The following is a 21,076-nucleotide window of genomic DNA, read 5'->3' as shown; positions in this document are numbered from 1 at the left end:
GAGCAAATTATTCAGACAGGAGCTTGGAGTATCCTGGGGAAATGGAGAAGTCGGGGGGGGGGGGGGCAGCCGCCCCTGTTCTTTGGGGGAATAAGGAAGAGGCTGCTCTGGCCGGCCGGTGCTGACAGGGCCAGGCGTGCAAAAGACTGTTGGGAGGGGCTCACGGGATGAGGACAGGATGGCAAATGGAGTCAAACAGGGGCACGGAAGTGACGGAGAGTGGTGAAGAAAGGGTCCAGAGCAGAGGAGGGAGGGTTGGGGTCAGCGCTGGCGGGGGGGGGGGGGGGGGGGGGGGGGAGGGTGTGCACAGTAGACTCCCCCCACCCCAGAACTTGGGAATGGAAGTCCCAAAGGAGGTGGGGGAGGCGTTCAGGCCAGAGAGGAAGAGGCTCCTGAGGGAGGAGACGGAGGGCGACTAAGTGTGGGGATGGACAGTCAGGGGCACTCTGGTGGGCGCGCGTGGTCATCCAGAGATCCAGAGAGGACCCCGGGCTGGTGGCGGCTGCTGCTGGAGGCAGCGGGGCAAGGGCGGACGGGGCTTGGTTGCTGCCGCCCTGGACACCTGCCTACCCTCCCTCCATGGCAGCCCGACGGAGCAGAATCCTCCCCTGCCCCCTCCTCCATCAGAACCAGTAGTGTTAGCTGGAGGCCACAGACAAAGGTCTTCTCCAGCCGCCACGCCAGATAATAAGAAACGTCAGCAGCAACATAGCTTTATGTGTGGCTTAGAGAGTCTCGGGGAGACTCGAGGACGGTGGGGGGTGGAGGGTGTCAGCGCGCTGATCCTTCGGGGCGTCCGCACTCAGGCCGTCAGATTTTGCCTGCGAAGGTCCCTCTCTGGATCTGCTCGGTCCAGCGCTGCACCTGGGGAGAGGCGGGCGGGAGGGGAGGCGGCGGGCGCTTGTTCAGCTCCGCGGGACCCTCCACCCTCGCCCGGTCCGGTCTCGCCCGGCCGGCTGCCGACGCCCCCTCGGCCCCCTGCTCACCCAGCTCTTGGGGCACAGCGAGTGGAACACGCGGAAGTAATACTCGCAGGGCTGCGTGCTTTTCCCACGGCGGTTCATTCTCTTGACGCAGCGGTGGTAGTCTGAGGGGTGGGGCGGAGCGGGCCGCGGGGTTGCCTCGGTCCCAGTCCCAGCAGACCAGGCCCCGCCCCCCCAGGACTTGGTCCCCAGGCCTCCAGAGCAGGCCCCGCCCACTCCCAGTCAGGCCCCGCCTCTCCACGGTCGGCCCACCCCCTCCAGGCCATGCCCAGCCCCTCCAGGACTCGGTCCCGCCCCTCCAGGCCAGGCCCCGCCCCCTCCAGGCCCAGTCCTGGCCCCTAGACCAGGTCACGCCCCGTCCCGGACAGGCCCCGCCCCTGCTGGGTAGGCCCCTCCTATCCCTCCCTTGCCTCGGCCCTCCAAGACTCGGTCCCGCCCCCCACCGGATAGGCCCCGCCTATCTCTCTCTCGCCCCTCCCCTCCAAGACTCGATCCCACCCTCCAGGACAGGGTCTCCTCCCCTCCAGACAAAGCCCCGCCCACGCTGGATAGGCCCCGCCCATTCCTCCCTCGCCCCGCCCCTGCAGGATTTGGTACCCGCCCCTCCAGAGCAGGTTCCACCCTCTCCTGGCCAGGCCCCCGCCCATCGCACCCTCGCCCCACCCCTCGGCCCTGGCCTCTCCAGATAGGCCCCGCCCACTCCCCGGCGAGGCACCGCCCCTTCCGACCATGGGGGCCCCCCCCCCCCCTTCCCCTCCCACCCCAACGGTCACCGCCACCGAGGCCGGTCCGGGACCCTCTCCCTGTCTTCAGGTGGGGCGGACCCCTTTCCGCCTCTTCTGTCTCCCTCCCCCTAACCTGGCCCGCAACGTCTCACCCAGGAAGTTCTGGTAGCAGTTGCGGGTCTGGTTCTGGTTGGGGAAGCGCGGGTCGAAGGGTGGTGTTGTCCATTTCCCCTTGGGGGACTTCTGGAACTCAATATCCAACATCCAGGGAGGCGGCAGCTACTGCAGGGGCAGGGGGCTCCGTGGGGCCTGAAGGCGCCTCTCGCTCAGACCCGCACCCAGTTCCTGGCCCCCGCCCCAAAGCCCAGTCCCTGATCCCACCCGCCCTGCCCTCACCAGACTGATGTCAACGTGTCACTGGGTCAGCTGTGCTTGTGGCTCCATCCGGCGGTGCCCCTCGCTTCTGAGTGTCGGGGGTCCCAGCCCAGGAAAACCACGACTCCTGGCAGGATTGGCTGGGGCCCCTGGAACCCCAGCCAATGGGAGCCGCTGCGCTGCAGGGGACGCTCTGGGCCGCCAGGCAGGGTCTGCGTGGACCACCTCCCCCACCCCCGCCGCCTCCCACCTCCAGCCGGACGCCACCCCGCGCGCACACACTGGCACCCAGTCGCGATTTTTGCCGAGTCTCAGACTCAGGCTTTTAATCTCTGCGAAGCTGGGCCGCTCCGCGGGCTCTCCCCCGCCCCCCGCCCCCCAATATATAAACGTATAGATAGCTCTGGTCTCTACCCTAGAGGGAGCGTCCCCCCCGCCCGGGCTTTTCAGCACCCTGCTTCTTACGGTACAGGTGCACAGCACCCTGGGGGCCTGTGGGGAAGAGGAGGAAAGAGTAAGGGTGGTGTCCGAGCCGCCGGACTTCAGTACCAGGACTAAGGCGGGTCCGCAGGGTCTCTGGCTACCTGGTCACGCTGGGCTCCTTTGGACACTTTGGCGATTGAGATTGACTCCCCCCGAATCCCGCTATTGAAGGCTCTGGGAACTCTGTATGCTGCGGAGAGAGAGAAAGCCAGAGGGGGTCTTGGAGGTCACAGGAAGAGCATAGTGAGGGCTCAGTAAATCCCTGCTAAAATGAAGCGTGAGCTGGAATAAGGGTCCCCACCAGTGTCTTCCTGTCCCTGCTGTCCCTCCCAAGTTTCTCTCCCTCCTGCCTAGTTGCGGGGGAGCCCGCCTGTGGATCCTTCACACCAACACGCAAATGCTAATCTCTCTCTCCTCTTCAGCACTCTCGTGCTCACTTCCTACACCAGCTACTTCTTGCCATGTCCCTCCTCCCCTTCCAGCAAACTACTTGGAAAAAAGCTGCTGGACCCCTCCTCTCTGCGTCCCCTCTTTGCATACGCACGTTCATAGGAAAGTACGTGTACGTGGGTGGGTGGGTAGGTAGGTATATAGCGGGGAAATACACATCACATAAAATTTACCGTTGCAACCGTTTCAAAGTGCACAGTTCGGCGACACTAATTACATCCACAGTGCTGTGCAACCACCACCTCCACTTAGCTCCAGAACATTTCATCACCCCAAAAGGAGACCCCTGTTCCCAATAAGTCATCCCTCCCCATTCCTCCCATTCCTCCCAGCTCCTAGCAACCACCATTCCGCTTGGATTTATTTGCCTGGTCTGCAAGTTTCCCACAAATGGAATCACACACGATGAGGCCTTCTGCATCTGGTTCCTTTCACTGAGCATCGTGTTTTCAAGGGCTGCGGCAAGTGATCCCCTGCTTTCTGTGCTCCCGTCGGCCTGCCCCATTCGGGTCTTTGTTCCCACCATGCAACAAATAATAAAATCCTTGCTGGTAAGCCCAGGGCTCCTGCCTCAGTCCCGTATTCCTTCACCTAACTGCAGCATTACACGCAGCTGCCCCTGACACCCAGGCTGTCACCATTCTGCCAACTCTCACTATGGTTTCCCCTTTTCTTTAAAAAAAAAAAAAAAATTTACATTTATTTATTTTTGAGAGACAGGGAGAAACAGAGCGCTAGTCGGGGAGGGATAGAGAGAGAGGGAGACACAGAATCCGAAGCAGGCCCCAGGCTCTGAGCCATCAGCACAGAGCCCGACGCGGGGCTCGAACTCACGAACCATGAGATCACGACCTGAGCCAAAGTCAGACGCTTAACTGACTGAGCCACCCAGGCGCCCCTGGTTTCCCCTTTTCTAAACACTTTGCACCCTCTTTGTCGACGCTCACTGGCTGGTGACCTCCTCCAGTCTCTTGGCTTGTGGTAACTATCCATGTGCCGATGATTTCCCGTCACTCCCAATTCATACATCCAGCTACTTGCCCCACTTCTTCACCAGGGATCTTAGACGATCCTGATCCCCTCCCTGCCACCTGCTGCATTCACAGCCTCTCCGTCTCCCCAGTGTCTCAGACCCCAGACCCTACGTTTGCCCTTGACACCACATGGCCGTGTCCAATCCATGAGCCAATCTGTCGGCTCAACCATCCTGCCTCTTTCTCACACTTCCAACACCTCCCTTCTTGTCTCATGCCCGGATCGTTGCAACTGCCTCCTCCCTATTCTCCCAGATCCCATCCTTGCCCCCCTTACCTTCTCTATGCTTTGGCCACAGAGAGCCTTTTCAAATATACACCAGTCCCAGCCATTCTGCCCCAAATCCCCCAGCTCACTCAGCATCAAAGCCAAAGGCCTTAAAATGGCCTGCAAGGTCCCACGTGATTACCACCACTTGCGTGACTTTTTCTGACTTCATTTCCTACTCTTGGGGTCCCTTGGAACTCACTCTTGGTCCAACGTATCACACACACACTCATGCCTCAGGGCCTCTGCGGTGGCTGTTTCTTCTGCAGGGAACATACTTTCACCAGATGTGTGCATGGCTTCCTTCTTCCCCTCCTTCGGGCCTTTACACAAATGACATCAACTCACTGAAGCCCTCCTGCACCAACCAGTCCAATGCAGGAGGCTGCCTATCTTCATCCCTAGTCCCCCCCACCCCCCTGCTCTTTTCCCATGGAGCTATCACCTTATAGCGTGCAATATAATTGACTTAGCTGTTAATTGTCAGGGCTCCTAACTTCAGCACTACTGATATTTTCTCTGGATCATTCTCTGCTGTGGTGGGCCAGCCTGTGCATTGTAGGACATTGAACAGCATCCCTGGGCTCTACACACAAGATGACAGGAGCATATCCTCCCCAAATTGCTCAATGCCATATCTCTAGTGCTTAGAACAATGCCTAGCACAAGTCAACACTCTCTATACATTGAGTCCGTGAATGAAAGTGAAAAAAGGGAATGATCCTCTTTTTATCTTGCAGCTAATGGAGTTGACAGAACGTGTCAGCTGTCACCCCAAATACCTGGCTGAAGGACTGTAAGCACCCGGTTCCTCTATGTCCTCCACCTCGGGGGCCATGCCCATCATATTCTCATTTTCTACGAGCGTTGGTAAGATAACATCAGAGGACAACTTTGTTATGGCCAGGGGACTCTGGTCTGACATCCCCTGGAGCTGGTCTGACATCCTCTTGAGCTGGTCTATCCTCTCAAGCTGGTCTGGCATCCCCTCGAGCTGGTCTGGCATCCTCTCGAGCTGGTCTGATATCCCCTTGAACTGGTCTGGCATCCCCTCAAACTGGTCTGGCATCCTCTGGAGCTGGTCCGATATCCCCTCAAGCTGGTGTGGCATCCCCTCAAGCTGGTCTGGAGTCCTCTCGAGCTGGTCTGGCATCCCCTCCAGCTGGTCTGGAGTCTTCTTGAGCTGGCCTGACCTCCCCTCCAGCTGGTCTGACTGCCCCTCAGGCTCAAGAGATGCTCTCTTTGGCTGCTGGAACACACTGGCCTTCGTCTCTGAGATGGGGGTCAGTGAGATGGGCCACGGGGGTACCTCCTCCCACCTTGATGCAGGCAGACTGATGGGCTCTGGGGAGACATTGTCCATCATCAGGCTGCTGGCCTCATGCCTGGGGAGGCCAGGCACTTCGGAAGCCTCTTTTGGAACCTGGGGCTGTGCCTCTACCCAGCGATACATGCTCCCTTCAGCCCACGGATGCATTCTCTCCTTCACCCGGGTGCCAAACAGGGACTGCTCTCCAACCACCTCTGGTGTCCCCTGCAGCAAGGGCACCTCACTGGGGCTGACTGTTGACATGTCAGGCATCGGGGGGTTCGAGAGCCAGGAGGACGGATTGACTGTTGCGGGCCTCAGGGGCGGTTCCTTGGAGTTGGCCATGATCATCAGCTTGGCAAGGGTGAGCCCCTCCACCGAGAACGGCCTGCTTTGCTCCTCTGGGGGTCCCTGGATGACCACCTCCTGGGTCTTGAGCCACTTCTGCTGTTGCCCCACCGTCTGGGAGGTTAAGCCAGGCTTGTCCAGGGATATCTCCTCCTTCTTTCTGTGGACCTTGTCCTCCAACTTGCCCCTGCCCTTCAAGCCATCCAGGGTGATCTTCAGGGCTTTAGTGAGCACGACCTCCTCAGACTCCTTCTTGGTGGTGGTAAAAGGCAGGTCCTGGGATGTTTTCTGGGTCCTTGTCTCTATCAGGTCCATCTCCTGGGTGCCCACAAACATCAGTGGTCCTGGCGTCCCCTCACGCTGGCTTCTCTCGAGCACACGCCGTCTAGGACCTCCTGTGGGCAACGTGCCCAAAGTGCCGGTGTCCGGTGTCATCTGCTGTTGAGTAGGTGACGTCAGAGCCTTCTGGGATGGGGCAGGTAGGAACACGGATTTCCTTCCTGGGACAGAGGAAGATACAGCCTTCCGGGAAGTAGGCGATACAGGTGGGGCCTTCCGGGCCGGGCCAGGACTGGCTGCGGCCTTCCGGGAAGTAACGGATACAGGTGGGGCCTTCCAAGGGGGGCCGTGTACTGTTGGGGTCTTCTGGGTAACAGCGGGTACCACTGGGGCCCCCCGGGGTGGGCCGGGTGCAGTCGACATCTTCTGGGATGGATCATGCATTGCTGAGACCCTCTTGGACTGGTCACGGAGGAATGGAACCTTCCAAGCGGCCACGCGGGCAGCTGCGGTCTTCTGAGAGGGTGGAGGCCGCTGCCTCTGCCCGGATCCCAGAGCCTGGGCCTTTTCCTTGCGCCTGTGGGAGGAGGAGTAAGCGGCTGGGAGGGAGAAGCGGGGAGGGTAGGTGGCTGGGGAGAAGGAGGACGAGGACAAGGTGCTGGTATCGGGGTCCATCAGGTTTTCGATGTCCTGCTGCCACAGGTACGTGTTGAAGGGATCATAGGATTCCAGCAAGGAAATATCAGGGGTGTCTGCGGAGGCACAGCGGATGGGGGTCTCAATTAAACCGCCCAGGACTGTGGCCGTGTCTGAGTCAGAAGAGCAACACTGTAGGTGGACAGAGAAGAGGGGAAGAATGGTCACGGCCAGGGGAGGCTCCCAGAGCCCAGGACACAGGGCCCTCCTCCCTCAGACCCGGGAGTCCAGACCCCCCCGCCCCTCCTCCCTCAGATGAGGGAGTCCTGACTCCCAGCCCCTCCTCCCTCAGACCCAGGAATCCAGACCCCTCAGCTCCTCCTCCCTCAGACCCAGGAGTCCTGCCCCCCAGCCTCTCCTCCCTCAGACCCAGGAATCCAGACCCCCAGCCCCTCCTCCCTCAGACCCAGGAGTCCAGAACCCTCAGCTCCTCCTCCCTCAGACCAGGAGTCCAGACCCCCAGCCCCTCCTCCCTCAGACCCAGGAGTCCAGGCCCCCAGTCCCTCCTCCCTCAGACCCAGGAATCCAGACCCCTCAGCTCCTCCTCCCTCAGACCAGGAGTCCAGGCCCCCAGCACCTCCTCCCTCAGACCCAGGAGCCCAGGCCCCCAGCCCCTCCTCCCTCAGACCCAGGAGCCCAGACCCCCAGCCCTCCTCCCTCAGACCCAGGATTTCAGACCCCCAGCCCCTCCTCCCTCAGATGAGGGAGCCCAGGCCCCCAGCCCCTCCTCCCTCAGACCCAGGAGCCCAGACCCCCAGCCCCTCCTCCCTCAGATGAGGGAGTCCTGACCCCCAGCCCCTCCTCCCTCAGACCCAGGAATCCAGACCCCTCAGCTCCTCCTCCCTCAGACCAGTAGTCCAGACCCCCAGCCCCTCCTCCCTCAGACCCAGGAATCCAGACCCCCAGCCCCTCCTCCCTCAGACCCAGGAATCCAGACCCCCAGCCCCTCCTCCCTCAGACCCAGGATTTCAGACCCCCAGCCCCTCCTCCCTCAGACCCAGGAATCCAGACCCCCAGCCCCTCCTCCCTCAGACCCAGGAATCCAGACCCCCAGCCCCTCCTCCCTCAGACCCAGGATTTCAGACCCCCAGCCCCTCCTCCCTCAGACCCAGGAATCCAGACCCCCAGCCCCTCCTCCCTCAGACCCAGGAGTCCAGGCCCCCAGCCCTCCTCCCTCAGACCCAGGAGTCCAGACCCCCAGCCCCTCCTCCCTCAGACCCAGGAGTCCAGGCCCCCAGCCCTCCTCCCTCAGACCCAGGAGTCCAGACCCCCAGCCCCTCCTCCCTCAGACCCAGGAGCCCAGGCCCCCAGCCCCTCCTCCCTCAGACCAGGAGTGGGCCCCCAGGACATAGCTGCCTTGGAAGAGGACTGTGTGTGGTTGATGGTGTTGGAGACGATGCTGAAGACGGTACGGATGGTGATGCTGGGCTTCTCTGGGCAGGAAGAAGGCAGAGTGAGCCCTCGGGGGAAGGGCCAGAACGTTGGGGGTCCACACGGGGAGGGCGAGGTGTGCTCACCGGTAACCTGGATGTGGGTCTGAGATGTGTCAGGGTGGAGGTTTCGTTGGGACCTGTAGGGGGCAATGTGGGGTGACTCTGGTGGCCTCCACACCGGGGTCCTCGCCCTTCGGCCTCCCGCGGGCAGCAAGACCCCAACCAAGCCTACTTCTTTTCTGCAGATTTCCTTCTAGGCTCAGCGTGCTCCTGCCGTGACCAGATGAGAGGCACAGAGTCGCCCACGGCCTGAGACTTGAATTTGCGCTTGAGGGTCTGGCGGTGGGAGGAGGGACGGCGGGCAGTCAGGAGGCGCGGGGCCCCCAGCCCGGCCCCTCCCCAGCCCGGCCTGCCCAACCTGCTCACCCTGGCCTTCCTCTGTTTCTGAAGTGTCAGCATCTTGTAAGGAAAGTTGGGCTCCACAGTCATGACTGCAGAGGAGGGGAGGATCTCCAGTCAGGGTCCCCGACAGGGAGGACGTGAGGCTCGGGCAGGGGAGGGGGGAGAGCTCAAGGGCTGGTAGGTGTGGCCACGCCTGGGGCAGGAGAGGCTGACAAGTAGGGAAGGGTCTGAGGACACGGAGGCTGCTCACCCGAACGTCCGGACTGGGGCTGGTCCTGTGGATGGGGAGGGGGTCGGTCAGGACGGGTTCCTCCTCCTGGTTTCCACGTCCCCATTACCTACCCCGCTCAGGACTCCAGGACCCCAACCCGTCCCCATGCCAGGACCCAGGGGTCCTCCCCTCTGCTCCTGCAAACCCTGGAATCCAGGCCACCAGCCATCTCCTCCCTCAGATCCTGGAATGCGGGCCTCCTCCCTCAGACCCAGGAGTCCAGGCCCCCAGCCCCTCCTCCCTCAGACCCAGGAGTCCTGACCCCCAGCCTAAATCTTGGGATTCTGGATTTCAGCTGTTGGTCCCCGCTCTGAAATCCAAAACCATGGCTGCTCCCAGGGTCTGTGGGGGGGCACTGCCCACCTGGAGGCGCCAGGTGGAGGCAGGAGGTTTGACGCTGGCCGGGTCCCTGGCGGGCCCATGCGGGGTCCTGGGGAGCCAGGTAGTGGCGGGCTCCTGGAGCAGATTGATGAGCCGGATCCAGCGGTCAAACAGGAAGCCGGCCTCGTTGCGGGGGGCATCCAGCTCCAGGTAGTAGCAGCGGCCCGTGACCAGGCGCAGTTTCAGGCGCCAGGAGGACAGGTCATGCACGTAGAGGCGGGTCAGGTCCAGCGGGAGCATCCTGGGGGAGGCAGGAGACAGACGTGGTGGAGCAGAGGATGGGGCAGGGCAGGGGGGGTGGGGGACGAGGGGGAGAGGTGGGAGAGGGACATGGTCGAGGGGGGATAGGGCAGGCCTGGGGAGCGGCGGGGGGGTGGTGCGGAATGGAGGCACCTGGTGAGGACGAGGCTGGAGCACTCCCTGCCCTCCGGGGGCTGAGCGATCAGCAGGATGTCTGGCAACACCAGGCCAGGCTGGGAGGCAGCCACACCCATGGTCACACGGTTGGTTCTGTGGTGCACGTACACGGGGGCCCCTCGATTGGTCACCTGGGGGGCCAGGGAGGGGGGCTGGGACCACTCCTTTCTCCAATGCTCCTCTGGCACCCCCAGCCCAAGCCCCCTACCACCTGAGCCTCCCCACCCCCGCGGCTGCCTAGTCAGTGCCTGCCTGGGCTCGAACCCCCCAGTCCGGGGCGGGGGTGGGGGGGGGTGGTGTCTCAATCCCTTCCTGCCCCTCTCCGCCCCCAGGGTGCAGGAAGCTGGGGACCTGAACAAAGTTACTCTCGAACATGGGCAGCGGGCGGAGGGGCAGGTACTCGCCCCTCTGGAGGGTCTTCTGCAGCTCGCCTAGCGTGGGGACCCATTTTGAGGGTCCCTGGAATGGCTCCATGCGCCTGATGTTCTGAAGCCGGTTCACGGCGGCTGCAGAAAAGGTGGGTCACCCCAGACACAGAGTCAGGGACCCGGCACCTGGGTGCTTGGCCTGCCCAGTGTCCCCCAGCCCACCCGCCCTGGCCCTTTAGGCTTGGCAGGTGCCACAGCTCAGGGGTCCCAGAGGGTGGGGCTTCCCCGGGGCTTGGCCATGGCCCTGTGGTGGAGGGTGGTCAGCCCTGGCTTGGGGGAGGAGCCTTGGGGGGGGGCCTTTGTGACCTCATCAGACACTTGTAGGACTCTTTCTGGGAACTCTCTGGGGGGGGGGGGGGCGTGGACTCCCTTCTCCTGGGATGTGGCCTAGAGTCTCGAGGGCTGGAGTCTGTGAATCAGAAGCCACGACTGCAGACCCAAAGCTACTGAAAACTCAGGGCCCCCGGCAGGATCTGTCTTGGACATTATAAATGGATAATTAACCAAAGAGTTTCCCACTTAAGAAGGGAGGCCCGAGCATGGCCCCAACTCACGACTGACCCCTTTCAGGGACCTTGAGGAAGACTCATACCCCCCACTGAGCCTCAGTTTCCCCATATATAACCGATTTGTGTCTGTGGCAGTGATTGCTGAACATTGGTTATAAAGAAAGGGGCACGGGCTTTGGAAGGAGCTGGACCTCTGGCAGAAACACAGTGGTCCCTTTCAAGGTGTGACCTTGAACACCATGTCCCCTCCCCCGCCAGCCTCACTTTCTCTCACCTGGAAAGTGGGGCATGATGGAGCATTCAGGGGATCATGTAAGTAAAACCCCACACTTAAGACACGGCCCAGAGCACACACTCAGTGAGCAGTCATTCCTGACTCCTTCTGAGGTCTTGTTTTGGGGGAAGGGGTTGGCTGGCATTCCGTCCTTCTAAAAAGTGTGTATTTTTTTTTTTTAATGGGTCATGCAAAACACATGGTCACTGTAGAAACTCTGAGTAATTCGGAGAAGCACAAATAATGAAAGCACCCATAATCCCACCCTGCCTTCCACCCTGAGGGGACCATGGTCAACATTTTGGTGTATTTTCTTCTAGGAGTTTTTTTTTTTTTTTTAATTATTATTTTAAAGTAAGCTCTATGCCCAGCGTGGCACTTGAACTCACGGCCCAGAGATCAAGAGTCACATGCTCTACTGACTGAGCCAGCCAGGTGCCCTGTGTTCTAGGACTTCTTAAAAAAATCTATATATCCATCCATCCATCCATCCATCCAGAGAAGCAAAGTGGGAATCATGCAGTGGTTAGTAGCCTGCTTTCTCTATGTCTTAAAGCCGCCTCTGTATCATCCCCCCTTTATGGCTAATAGTTTTCCATCACACAGATGGGTGTCATTTATTAAACCATCCCTCACTGTTGAACATCTAGGTTGCTTCCAATTTGCTGTTGTGAACTGCCATAATGAATGACCTCAAACTTGCAGCCTTGTCATGTACAAGCACTGTAGGGCACTGGATGACCTTCTGGAACCTTCTATTAAATATTTATTGAGAGTCTATGAAGTGCTGTGCACCAGATGAGGCTCAGACCCTGCCCTGGAGGATCAACCATCTCCCCTCTGCTGTCCTGCCCACTAAGGGTCCCTGCCTCCCTCTACTCCAGGGACCCCAGCCCCCAGCCCTCAGAGAAATCACCTCTAAGTGGATGCGTATGACAAATTTAATTTCCCCTTCTGTATCGTACAAAAGTTTCTCGCATTTTGTACAAAAACCCAGGCCTCTTTCCCTTCCCTCCCCACCCCAACACAAAAAGTAATTGTTTAATAAATAATATATGCTCCTGCCTAGGCCCAGAGGCGTGGGGAACAGGGAAACACTGTGGCCAGACGTCTTAGAGATTCAAGAATCCAGGACTCCTGTTCCCTCACCCTTTGGTCCCCAAGCCCACCCACCTCCCACCCACGCCCTTAAATAAATAAGTATAAATAAGGCACAGATGCCCCCCCCCCTCTTCTGCCCAGGTCTCCTGGAGGGACCGTCTCTAATCAGGGGGAGAAGAAGAGGGGGGTATCTCCTGACCTCCATGCCCCTAGTCCCCAAATAAATAAATAAATAAGATGTGGCATCGAAGGACGTTGGCGGTTCTGTGTAGCTGGTCACAACCGAGTCTTCAGCAGCAGCAAGCCCCGCACGGCCCAGTCAAGGGTCAGGTGCAACCCCCCAAGAATGGCGTGGGCTGCCCTGATGCCTCCCCAGGCGGAGGCTGGGGGGGCCAGTGGGGGAGCTGGTGGGTCTGGGGGTGCTTGGGGTAAGGCCAGGCGGGACATCTGTTGGGAGAAGACAGAAGGTTAGCAATGGGTGGGGGTGCAGTGGGGGTCCCGGGAAGGGGCGTTTGGAACCTGGGAGTCCAGGCTGCATGTTTCCAGAGGGTCTTTAACCTGCAGGGTAGAGTTTCTGGGTGGGGAGTTCTCAACATGTTGGGTTCAGAAAGTGGAGGCTGGGGCCAAAAGGTAGAGGTCTCAAAGCTGGAACTCCAGGGCCAAGCTCAGGGGATTGAGGGGTGAAGTCTATAGAGTCAGGGCTGGGATCCTGATGCTAGGTGAACGCTGGGGGCTGTAGGCTCAAGTCTGGGGTCAGGTCCAAGATCTTGGGGCTGGTGTCTTACATGTGGGGTCTCTAGGATCCAAGCTCAGGGACTCGTGGGTGAGGGCTGGGGTCTCAGAACTGGGAGCTGGAATTTGAGGTCCAGGGTCTTTGTGGTCAGGCCCAGGAACGGGCCACTAAAGTTTTCTGATCTCAGGTTCTTGGGTCTCAGGTTTTGGCGGTCAGGGTTTGGGGGTCTTAAGGGCTCACAAGCAGCATCTGAGGTCTTAGAGACTCAGAGCTCAGGATCTGGGGTCGTCTCACCCGAGATCTCAGGATCTAGGCTCTTGAGGTCTGGAGTTTGCAGAGTCAGGGTCCCCAGGCTGGCTTTGGGTCAGGGTCTGGGGCCTCGAGGGGGCTGGGGGTCTCCGAGCAGGCCTGGAGTCTGGGGTCCCAGGGTCTCAGGTTTCAAGCCTAGGTATGGGGCCTGGGAGCTGCGAGGCCGAGGTCGTACCAGGAGCTGCAGCCGGCGCAGCAGTCTGTCCAGCCGGGCCTGCAGGGCGCCCAGCTCCGGCTCCAGGGTCCGCAAGGAAGGGCCGCCCGCCCGCCGCAGCCACTGCACGTGCCGCAGGTAGGAGAACAGGTCTGCCCGCAGCCGCGTCAGCACACCTGGGAGCTGGGAGGCAGGGCACGGGGGGCATCACGGAACACCTGCCACACGCCTGCTCTGGCCCCCAGCCCCCCTTGCACCCTGGCCACCGCCCAGCTCTCACCTTTGCCCCCTCTTCCCCTTCCCCTCCCCTCACCTGTAGGGCTCCCAGCGCCCCTGCACTCATGGCCAAGGTGGGAAGAGAGTCCAGGTTGTGGTCTCCGTCGGCTGGAAATTTGTCTCTCTGTGGGGGGAAAGAAGCCTTGAGGGGGACCCTGCCCAGCTCCAAGGGTCCCCCCATCCTGCAGACAGGCCCCAGACTCCCCCCTCCCGCTGCTTCCGTGCGAGCCCAGAAGCCCTCCACACTCCGGGTCCCTGTCCCAGCCCAGCCCCCGGCAGGCTCTCCCACCAGCTGCGCAGCAAGCTGTCGAGTGTCCGCCAGGAGAGAGCGGGTCAGGAGGACGGCGCTGTCCAGCTCGGCCCGAGGGTCTGGGGAGGCCCGTGGGGGGCCCGGCGGTGGCCCCGGGGCAGCAGCTCTATCCGGCCACAGGCTCAGAGCGACCAGGACCAGGCAGCAAACACCTGGGGGCGGGAGAAGGCAGAGGGAGCTCAGACCGGACTGGTGGGTCCGGGGGAGGAGGGACTGGGGGTCCCGAGTCCCGGGGTGGCGCGCCCAGGGCAGGTCGCAGGCCCGGGGCGGGCTGCCCTCTCCCTCTCCCGCTCTGGCTGCCCCGCCCGTCGGAGCAGACGCGGCCCGGGGCGGGTAGACGGGCCGGGCGTCTCCCGTCCGCCCCCGGACGCCGGAATCTGGGCCCCGGGGCGGGGCGTGAGGGGGGAGGCACAGGCCAGAACCTGCCCCCTCCCCGGGCCTCGGGAGCCCGAGCCGGACTGAGAGCGGGGCAAGGAGACCGGGACAGGAACCCGGAGGCCCAGACCCCTGCCCAGGGGGACGGCGGAAGGCCGGGCCGTGGTGCCGGGGATGCCCCCGGGGCACACCTGGGCGGAGGGACGCAGAGACGCGGGCGCAGCGGGGACGCGGGAGGCGGACAGGGACCCGGCGGCGGCGCGCTCCCCGGGGGCTCCGGCCCGCTGGTTCCCCGGCAGCCCATCCCCCAGCCGCCCCGCCCACCCCCGCGCCCGCCAGCCAATCAGCGCCCCCCGGGCCGCCCCGCTCCCGCATCACACCCCCAGCCCGCCCCCCGGGCCCTCCCCGGCCGCTGTCTGTCCGTCGGTCCGCATCTGTCTGGCTCTCCGGTTCCTGTCTGCACCACTGTCTCTCTTTCTCTCCTCCCCCTGCCTGGGGGGTCGGCGTTCGGGACTTGCGCTCACCTCCTCGGGCTCCCTGCCTCAGTTTCCCTCCCGGAGCCTTTCTGTCGGGATGCCCGGGTGTCTGCCGACTCCCAGGGCGTCCCGCGCTCTTGGGGGTCACCTCCCGGCATTTGTCTGTCTCTGTCTGTATGTCTTCATGTCTCTCGCGCTGCCCTGTCTCCGCGTCTCAAATCCGTCCTCCTGTCTCTGCCCGTCTCTGCTCCCGGCCTCCTGCTGCTTTCTCTGAATCTCCTTTCCTGTCCTCCGTCTCTGCCTCCCCACGGCTCCCTCGCTCTCCTCTGTCTCTCTCTGTCCGATTCCGCTGTGTCTGTCTGCTCCCCACCCTCCTCGCCGCGGTCCCTCCCTCCTCCCTTCCTGTCCCCCCCCCCCACCCTATGAACTTGAACCAACTTACTGTTCATGTCCCCACAGGGCAGGGATTCCCCAGGGCAGGGGGCAGGGAGCTGGGGGCCTTTAACCCTTCCCTGTCCGCTGCCGGGGGGGAGCCCTGGGGGTCAGCTGGGCCTCGGCCTGGGGAGGGGAGGCATGTGCGTGTGAGCAGCGAGGGCCGTGGCAGTGAGGGAGTGTGGATGCCTGGGGGGTTATATAGGGGGCCAGGGCGGGCGGGCGGGGGGCAGGCGGCAGGGGAGGGCGGCCTGACACATCCTGACTCACCCTCCCTGCCTGCCTTTTCCATTCAGACGGAGCCGGCTGCCTCGCAGGGCTCACGCTGCCTTGCTCAGAGGAGGGCACGGAAGGAAAAGTTGGAAAAGTTGAAAAGAGAAAGGGGGGGGTGGTCGGAGAGGGGCTGGTGAGGTCATTGGCGTCCCCTCCCTCCACCTCCTCGGCCGGCCGCCGCAGGGGCAGACACACACGGCGCAGAGGGCTGGGGCCCGGCTGCGGGCAGCGGGCGGGGGTCCACAGGACCAGGACTGGCACTGAGGGACACGGAGAGCTGGGGACGGGGCCACAAGACGCAGGATGGGGAGGCAGAGCGACCCCGTGGGACGAGGAACGGAGAAAGAGAAGGGGACGGAGCTTGGAGACCCAAGCAAGGAGACAGAGACACTTGGAGAGATGGGGACATTGGGGCAGAGATAGATCCTCTGAAAGGCAGAGATAGAGAGACGGAGACACTAAGGAGATACACTGCAGTCGCAGAGAGACCCCAGGAGGAAGAGGGGCAAAGTTGCAGTCATAGAGGGGAGGCAGGCTGCAGAAGAGATACAGAGAAAACAGAGGAGCAGGTGACAGAGCAGAAAGGCCCCAAGAGACAGAGGCAGGGGGACAGACGCGCTCAGAGACAGAGGTGCTGCTGAACATTGAGGACAGAGAGGGGCAGAGCCTTTCCCCAGGAGACAGGTAGGGATGTGAAGGTGGGGAGAGAAGCAGAGATGGAAAGGAGGTGCGGTACCCCTCTGTGCCTCAGTTTCCTCACCTGTGAAATGGGGGTGACCGAGTACCCATCCTACCCCCCAAACGCCGGGGTAAGAATGACTTCACCCATGCAAAGCACGCAGTCAGCTCTCAGGAAATATGAACCATTGTTATTCTCTTTCTTGATTTTTATTAACACATGCGGGGAGACCCAGAGAAAGAAGGGTGGAGATGTTGCGTGAGCAGAGGAGGCAGGGAGGGTGAGAGAACTGCAGAGAGAGTGGCTCAGCCAGGGAGAGGAGCTGGGGACAGGGCACGGGGGACATCTGCATAGAGATCGCGGTGCAGAGAGGCATTGGCGCCAGAGGGGGAGACGCACACAGACGGGGGAACAGCCGCGTGGACATGGTACCCGGAGGAGGGCCAGGCACTTGGGCAGAGCCCCTGAGGGAACAGGTCCAGAGCTCCATTCCCAGGAGCATCCCCCCCCCCCACCACCACCCAGGACAGAAGCGACAGTGGAAGACAAAGTGACGGGACTTTCCAAAGGTCCCCCGGCAGACTCCCTCTAGGCTCTGTGCTGAGCTGGCAGGGGGGACTCTGGGGATGAATGGAGGCTAGAGTTCTCCCCCTCCCATCCCCCACCATGGGAGGGGGGGTACGACGGCTCTCCTCCCCAGAGAGGTGAGGTCACAGCCCCCCCATGGTGGGACATGACCTCATTGCTCAGGTAAGAGCTCTCTCTCCCTTGGTCTGTCATGGCCACCCCTTCCAGGGCCCCCCAGGGGCCCTTCCCAGCCCCCGTTCCCGCAGGGACCCAGGCCTCTGACCACTGGGTCTCCGCCCCTCAGGGGGCCTGTTTCCGGCTGAGTCAGCGTGGGGGGCCCAAGGCTGCGTCAGTGAGGGGAGAACTGACGTAGCCCCCCCCCCCAGACCGGCGGGGCCAGCCAAGGTGACTCAGGCCACCAGCCTGGGGGATGGACTGGCCTGAGGGGATAGGGACTGGGCCCGGGGCCAGTCTGGGAGCAACAAAAGGGATCTCGAAATGGCAGCCCCTTCCACCTACAGGGAACCAGACCCCCTTCTTCAACCCAGGGGTCTGGACCCCCAGCCCCTCCTCCCTCAGACCCAGGAGTCCTTCCCCCAGCCCCTCCTCCTTCAGACCCAGGAGTCCAGGCTCCCAGCCCCTCCTCCCTCAGACCCAGGAGTCCTGGTCCCCAGCCCCTCCTCCCTCAGACCCCATGCCCAGTATCCAGGCCCCAAACCCTGGCTTCCAGGTAGAGAAAAAAGTGTTGCCTTTTATAATTTGGAGAATACGCTACGGAAAAGGTCAGGAGTCTGGGGCCAGGTCAGTGGTGCGTGGCTGGGGCCAGTCCCCCCGCCCCACCCCCAGTGTCGCCTTGGCCATCACCCAGGGCTCTGGGGTCATGTTTGCCCATCTTTCATCCTTCCCGGCTGCAGGAGGCTGAGGGAGATGTGGTGGGCGCAGGACAGGAGGGCGAGGGCAGGGGGAACTCTCCAGACTCCTGGGTCTTCCCCAGGGTGAGGGGTGCTCCAGCTACTTCCACTACAAGGACAGTAAGAAGGAAGGGGTGGGGTGCAGACACTGAGAGGGAGGTGACAAGATGACAGGACAAGCAGGAACAGAAACTGTAGCACAAACCCCCAGAGTGACAAACAGACAATGATGTAAAACAATGGGATCTAGGGACACAGGAAGAAACAAACTCGGAGATCAGGGGAGACCCAGTGTGTGAGGCTCTGGTGGGGGGTCACAATCTTGGGGGAAGGTACCACTGGGATACTAGCGGGGAGCCGGGGTCCTCGCGTGTGCCGACCCCCTGGGTGAGGTGGGGCTGGCTGGTGTGAGGTCAGCAGGTCCGAGGCTGCGTGTGTCCGTCTGTCTGTCCCTGGGGGGTCCTGTCTGGCCTCTGGGGGGTGACGGGGCAGGCGGGCCGCAGAAGCAGCCCAAACCTGTCATTAGCGGTGAGGGCCGTGACGGCGGGGGCCCCCCCAGTCCCAAGTCGCGGTCCAGGGCCCTGGCAGCCCCGCCCCCCACCCCCTCCTTGATCCCTGAGGAATCCCGGGAATTGCGAAGTGGGTCCAGATGATGTTGACACAGGAAATGGTCATCAGCTGCTGGCCTCAGCTCCACAACCCCTATGACCCCCCACCCCCGGCCCCCTGCTGAGCCCCCTCTAACCTGTGTCATCTCTGACGGAGGCAGCCCAGGGCCACTCAGCTCCCACCAGGATGTTTACAGGAGATGCCCGGGGCAGGGGGTCAGCCTCACAGGGCTTCCAGAGAAATGGGCTCTGGGCTTCTGGACAGTTGCCCTCAGAGGAGTCCTGGCCTCCTCCTCCTCCCCGCTCAGACCCAGGAGTCCAGACTCCCAGCTCCTCCTCCCTCAGACCCAGGAGTCCAGACCCCCAGCCCCCTCCTCTTTTAGACCCAGGAGTCCAGGCCCCCAGCCTCTCTCCTCCCTAAGACCTAGGATCAGGCCCTCAACACCTCCTCCCTCAGACCCAAGAGTCCAGACCCCCAGCCCCTCCTCCCTCAGAGTCCAGACCCCCAGCCCCCTCCTCTTTTAGACCCAGGAGTCCAGACCCCCAGCCCCCTCCTTCCTCAGACCCAGGAGTCCAGGCCCCCAGCCCCCTCCTCCCTCAGACCCAGGAGCCCAGGCCCCCAGCCCCCTCCTCCCTCAGACCCAGGAGTCCAGACCCCCAGCCCCCTCCTCCCTCAGACCCTGGAGTCCAGACCCCCAGCCCCCTCCTCCCTCAGACCCAGGAGCCCAGGCCCCCAGCCCCCTCCTCCCTCAGACCCAGGAGTCCAGACCCACAGCCCCCTCCTCCCTCAGACCCAGGAGTCCAGACCCCCAGCCCCCTCCTCCCTCAGACCCAGGAGCCCAGGCCCCCAGCCCCCTCCTCCCTCAGACCCTGGAGTCCAGGCCCCCAGCCCCCTCCTCTTTTAGACCCAGGAGTCCAGACCCCCAGCCCCCTCCTCCCTCAGACCCAGGAGTCCAGACCCCCAGCCCCCTCCTCCCTCAGACCCAGGAGTCCAGACCCCAGCCCCCTCCTCCCTCAGACCCTGGAGTCCAGACCCCCAGCCCCCTCCTCCCTCAGACCCAGGAGTCCAGACCCCCAGCCCCTCCTCCCTCAGAGACTAGACTCCCAACCCCTCCTCCCTCAGACCCAGGAGTCCTGGCCCCCAGCCCCTCCTCCCTCAGACCCAGGAATCAGGCCCCCAGCCCCTCCTCCCTCAGACCCTGGAGTCCTGGCCCCCATACCCTTCCTCCCTCAGACCCAGGAGTCCTGGCCCCCCAGCCCCTCCTCCCTCAGACCCTGGAGTCCAGACCCCAGACCCCTCCTCCCTCAGACCCAGGAGTCCAGACCCCCAGCCCCTCCTCCCTCAGACCCAGGAGTCCTGGCCCCCAGCCCCCTCCTCCCTCAGACCCTGGAGTCCAGACCCCAGCCCCCTCCTCCCTCAGACCCTGGAGTCCAGACCCCCAGCCCCCTCCTCCCTCAGACCCTGGAGTCCAGACCCCCAGCCCCCTCCTCCCTCAGACCCAGGAGTCCAGACCCCCAGCCCCCTCCTCCCTCAGACCCTGGAGTCCAGACCCCCAGCCCCCTCCTCTTTTAGACCCAGGAGTCCAGGCCCCCAGCCTCTCTCCTCCCTAAGACCTAGGATCAGGCCCTCAACACCTCCTCCCTCAGACCCAAGAGTCCAGACCCCCAGCCCCTCCTCCCTCAGAGACTAGACTCCCAGCCCCTCCTCCCTCAGACCCAGGAGTCCTGGCCCCCAGCCCCCTCCTCCCTCAGACCCTGGAGTCCAGACCCCAGACCCCTCCTCCCTCAGACCCAGGAGTCCAGACCCCCAGCCCCTCCTCCCTCAGACCCAGGAATCAGGCCCCCAGCCCCTCCTCCTTCAGACCCAGGCCCCCAGCCCTTCCTCCCTCAGACTCAGGAGTCCTGTTCCCCAGCCCCTCCTCCCTCAGACCCAGGAGTCCAGACCCCAGCCCCTCCTCCCTCAGACCCAGGAGTCCTGCCCCCCAGCCCCTCCTCTCTCAGACTCAGAAATCCAGGCCCCAAAGCTATACGGCCTCAGGAGGCCCCTCCTCACTGCCCTGCAAAGCTGACTGGAAGTTCACCTGAGAGAACTAAGGATCGCAGTCCCAACCCAGCTCCCCAGTTGGGCTCCTCCTCCTTACTGAGGGGAACCAAATGGGAAGCTTGACGACCTCCACATGGACTCCTTTCCCCATTTGTAGGTGGACTGAGGCCTAGGGAGAAGCCACCCTCAGGGCCCTCACATCCCTAAGGCCCCCTACACATGCCCCATACTTTCTCCACGGGGAGGCCCGGAGTGCCTTTGGGACAAGGGGACTCCTGAGCAAGTGCTCTGCCCCCCTCCCGCGGACCAACCCCCATTTTCCCCTTGTCCTCCTAGGCCATCTCGTTGTTGGGGGGGGGGGCTCCCTAACAATGGGGCTCAGGGAGCCTCAGGCCCCTGCCCCTGGTTGCTAGGGGGAAGACCCCAGGCTATGAGCTGCCCCGCAGGTATCGGGTTACTAAGTGGAGGGATTCCCTGGCAGGAAGGTCCCCCAGGCCCTGCCCCGTGGAGTCCCCTGGTTCACAGGGAGCAGACGTCTTACACCACCACCACCTCCTCTTTCTGCCACGGAGGCTCATTTTCATGCCCAGGCCCCCACCCCCACCCCACGGCCCTTCCCACCTGGTTGCTAAGGAAGCAGCTTCTTAACAAGCAGACGTGACCAGGCCAGTGTGACCCCCTCTCCCTTCTTCCCCATGTCAAGGGGGCTCCTTGGCAACAGAACTTAGAACCTTGAAAGCTGGGTGGGCAGTGGGCGGGGCCC

The 21,076-nt window shown here is 62.6% G+C and overlaps 3 protein-coding genes and 1 long non-coding RNA gene across 6 annotated transcripts; all 4 read right to left on the bottom strand.

Annotated features, from left to right (window-relative positions):
- Nucleotides 1-697: 697 nt before the first annotated feature.
- On the bottom strand, nucleotides 698-2,185 carry LOC109259941 (cytochrome c oxidase subunit 6B2). 2 transcript variants are annotated; one of them, XM_019437911.2, is made up of 4 exons: nucleotides 2,105-2,185; nucleotides 1,861-1,990; nucleotides 987-1,087; nucleotides 698-864 (listed from the first exon to the last, which is right to left on the bottom strand). In XM_019437911.2, the coding sequence occupies exons 2-4, from the start codon at nucleotides 1,970-1,972 to the stop codon at nucleotides 811-813; spliced, it is 267 nt and encodes an 88-aa protein (XP_019293456.2). In that variant the 5' UTR covers nucleotides 1,973-1,990; nucleotides 2,105-2,185; the 3' UTR covers nucleotides 698-810. The 2 variants fall into 2 exon arrangements, with proteins under 2 accessions (XP_019293456.2, XP_053762419.1); XM_053906444.1 differs by having other exon boundaries at nucleotides 1,861-2,017; nucleotides 2,105-2,183.
- A 481-nt stretch (nucleotides 2,186-2,666) lies between these two features.
- Nucleotides 2,667-5,215, bottom strand: LOC109259942 (uncharacterized). Its single transcript, XR_008423309.1, has 3 exons — nucleotides 5,101-5,215; nucleotides 4,461-4,581; nucleotides 2,667-2,756 (listed from the first exon to the last, which is right to left on the bottom strand). It is a non-coding gene; the product is annotated as an uncharacterized LOC109259942 (long non-coding RNA).
- On the bottom strand, nucleotides 5,216-10,376 carry GARIN5B (golgi associated RAB2 interactor family member 5B; the record flags this gene model as incomplete). The annotated part of the gene is made up of 10 exons (XM_019437773.2): nucleotides 5,216-5,231; nucleotides 5,263-7,082; nucleotides 8,307-8,383; nucleotides 8,468-8,520; nucleotides 8,616-8,719; nucleotides 8,810-8,874; nucleotides 9,036-9,060; nucleotides 9,420-9,678; nucleotides 9,831-9,985; nucleotides 10,206-10,376. Coding segments are annotated over 10 exons (2,745 nt in total), but the record flags the coding sequence as incomplete, so codon positions are not given.
- A 1,432-nt stretch (nucleotides 10,377-11,808) lies between these two features.
- Nucleotides 11,809-20,931, bottom strand: IL11 (interleukin 11). 2 transcript variants are annotated; one of them, XM_053905742.1, is made up of 6 exons: nucleotides 20,815-20,931; nucleotides 18,407-18,417; nucleotides 13,928-14,100; nucleotides 13,676-13,762; nucleotides 13,384-13,545; nucleotides 11,809-12,613 (listed from the first exon to the last, which is right to left on the bottom strand). In XM_053905742.1, exons 1-6 carry the CDS (start codon nucleotides 20,895-20,897, stop codon nucleotides 12,443-12,445), a joined length of 687 nt encoding a protein of 228 aa, XP_053761717.1. In that variant the 5' UTR covers nucleotides 20,898-20,931; the 3' UTR covers nucleotides 11,809-12,442. The 2 variants fall into 2 exon arrangements, with proteins under 2 accessions (XP_053761717.1, XP_053761716.1); XM_053905741.1 differs by lacking the exons at nucleotides 18,407-18,417; nucleotides 20,815-20,931 and adding an exon at nucleotides 15,242-15,390.
- Nucleotides 20,932-21,076: the final 145 nt, after the last annotated feature.

Source organism: Panthera pardus, unplaced genomic scaffold (assembly GCF_024362965.1).
Source record: "Panthera pardus isolate Hobbes unplaced genomic scaffold, ASM2436296v1 HiC_scaffold_18, whole genome shotgun sequence".
NCBI lineage: Eukaryota > Metazoa > Chordata > Mammalia > Carnivora > Felidae > Panthera > Panthera pardus.
Note: the sequence above shows the minus strand (reverse complement) of the source record. Positions and strands in the feature narration are given on the sequence as shown.

Coding starts and splice junctions, on each gene's coding strand:
- LOC109259941 (XM_019437911.2), bottom strand. CDS start 1,972: ATGTTGGATATTGAGTTCCAGAAGTCCCCCAAGGGGAAATGGACAACA. Junction 1,088..1,860: donor CTGCTACCAGAACTTCCTGG/GTGAGACGTTGC, acceptor CCCACCCCTCAG/ACTACCACCGCTGCGTCAAG. Junction 865..986: donor CGCTGTGCCCCAAGAGCTGG/GTGAGCAGGGGG, acceptor GCCTCTCCCCAG/GTGCAGCGCTGGACCGAGCA.
- IL11 (XM_053905742.1), bottom strand. CDS start 20,897: ATGAAAATGAGCCTCCGTGGCAGAAAGAGGAGGTGGTGGTGGTGTAAG. Junction 13,763..13,927: donor GACAGCTTGCTGCGCAGCTG/GTGGGAGAGCCT, acceptor TTCCCCCCACAG/AGAGACAAATTTCCAGCCGA. Junction 13,546..13,675: donor GGGCGCTGGGAGCCCTACAG/GTGAGGGGAGGG, acceptor CCTGCCTCCCAG/CTCCCAGGTGTGCTGACGCG.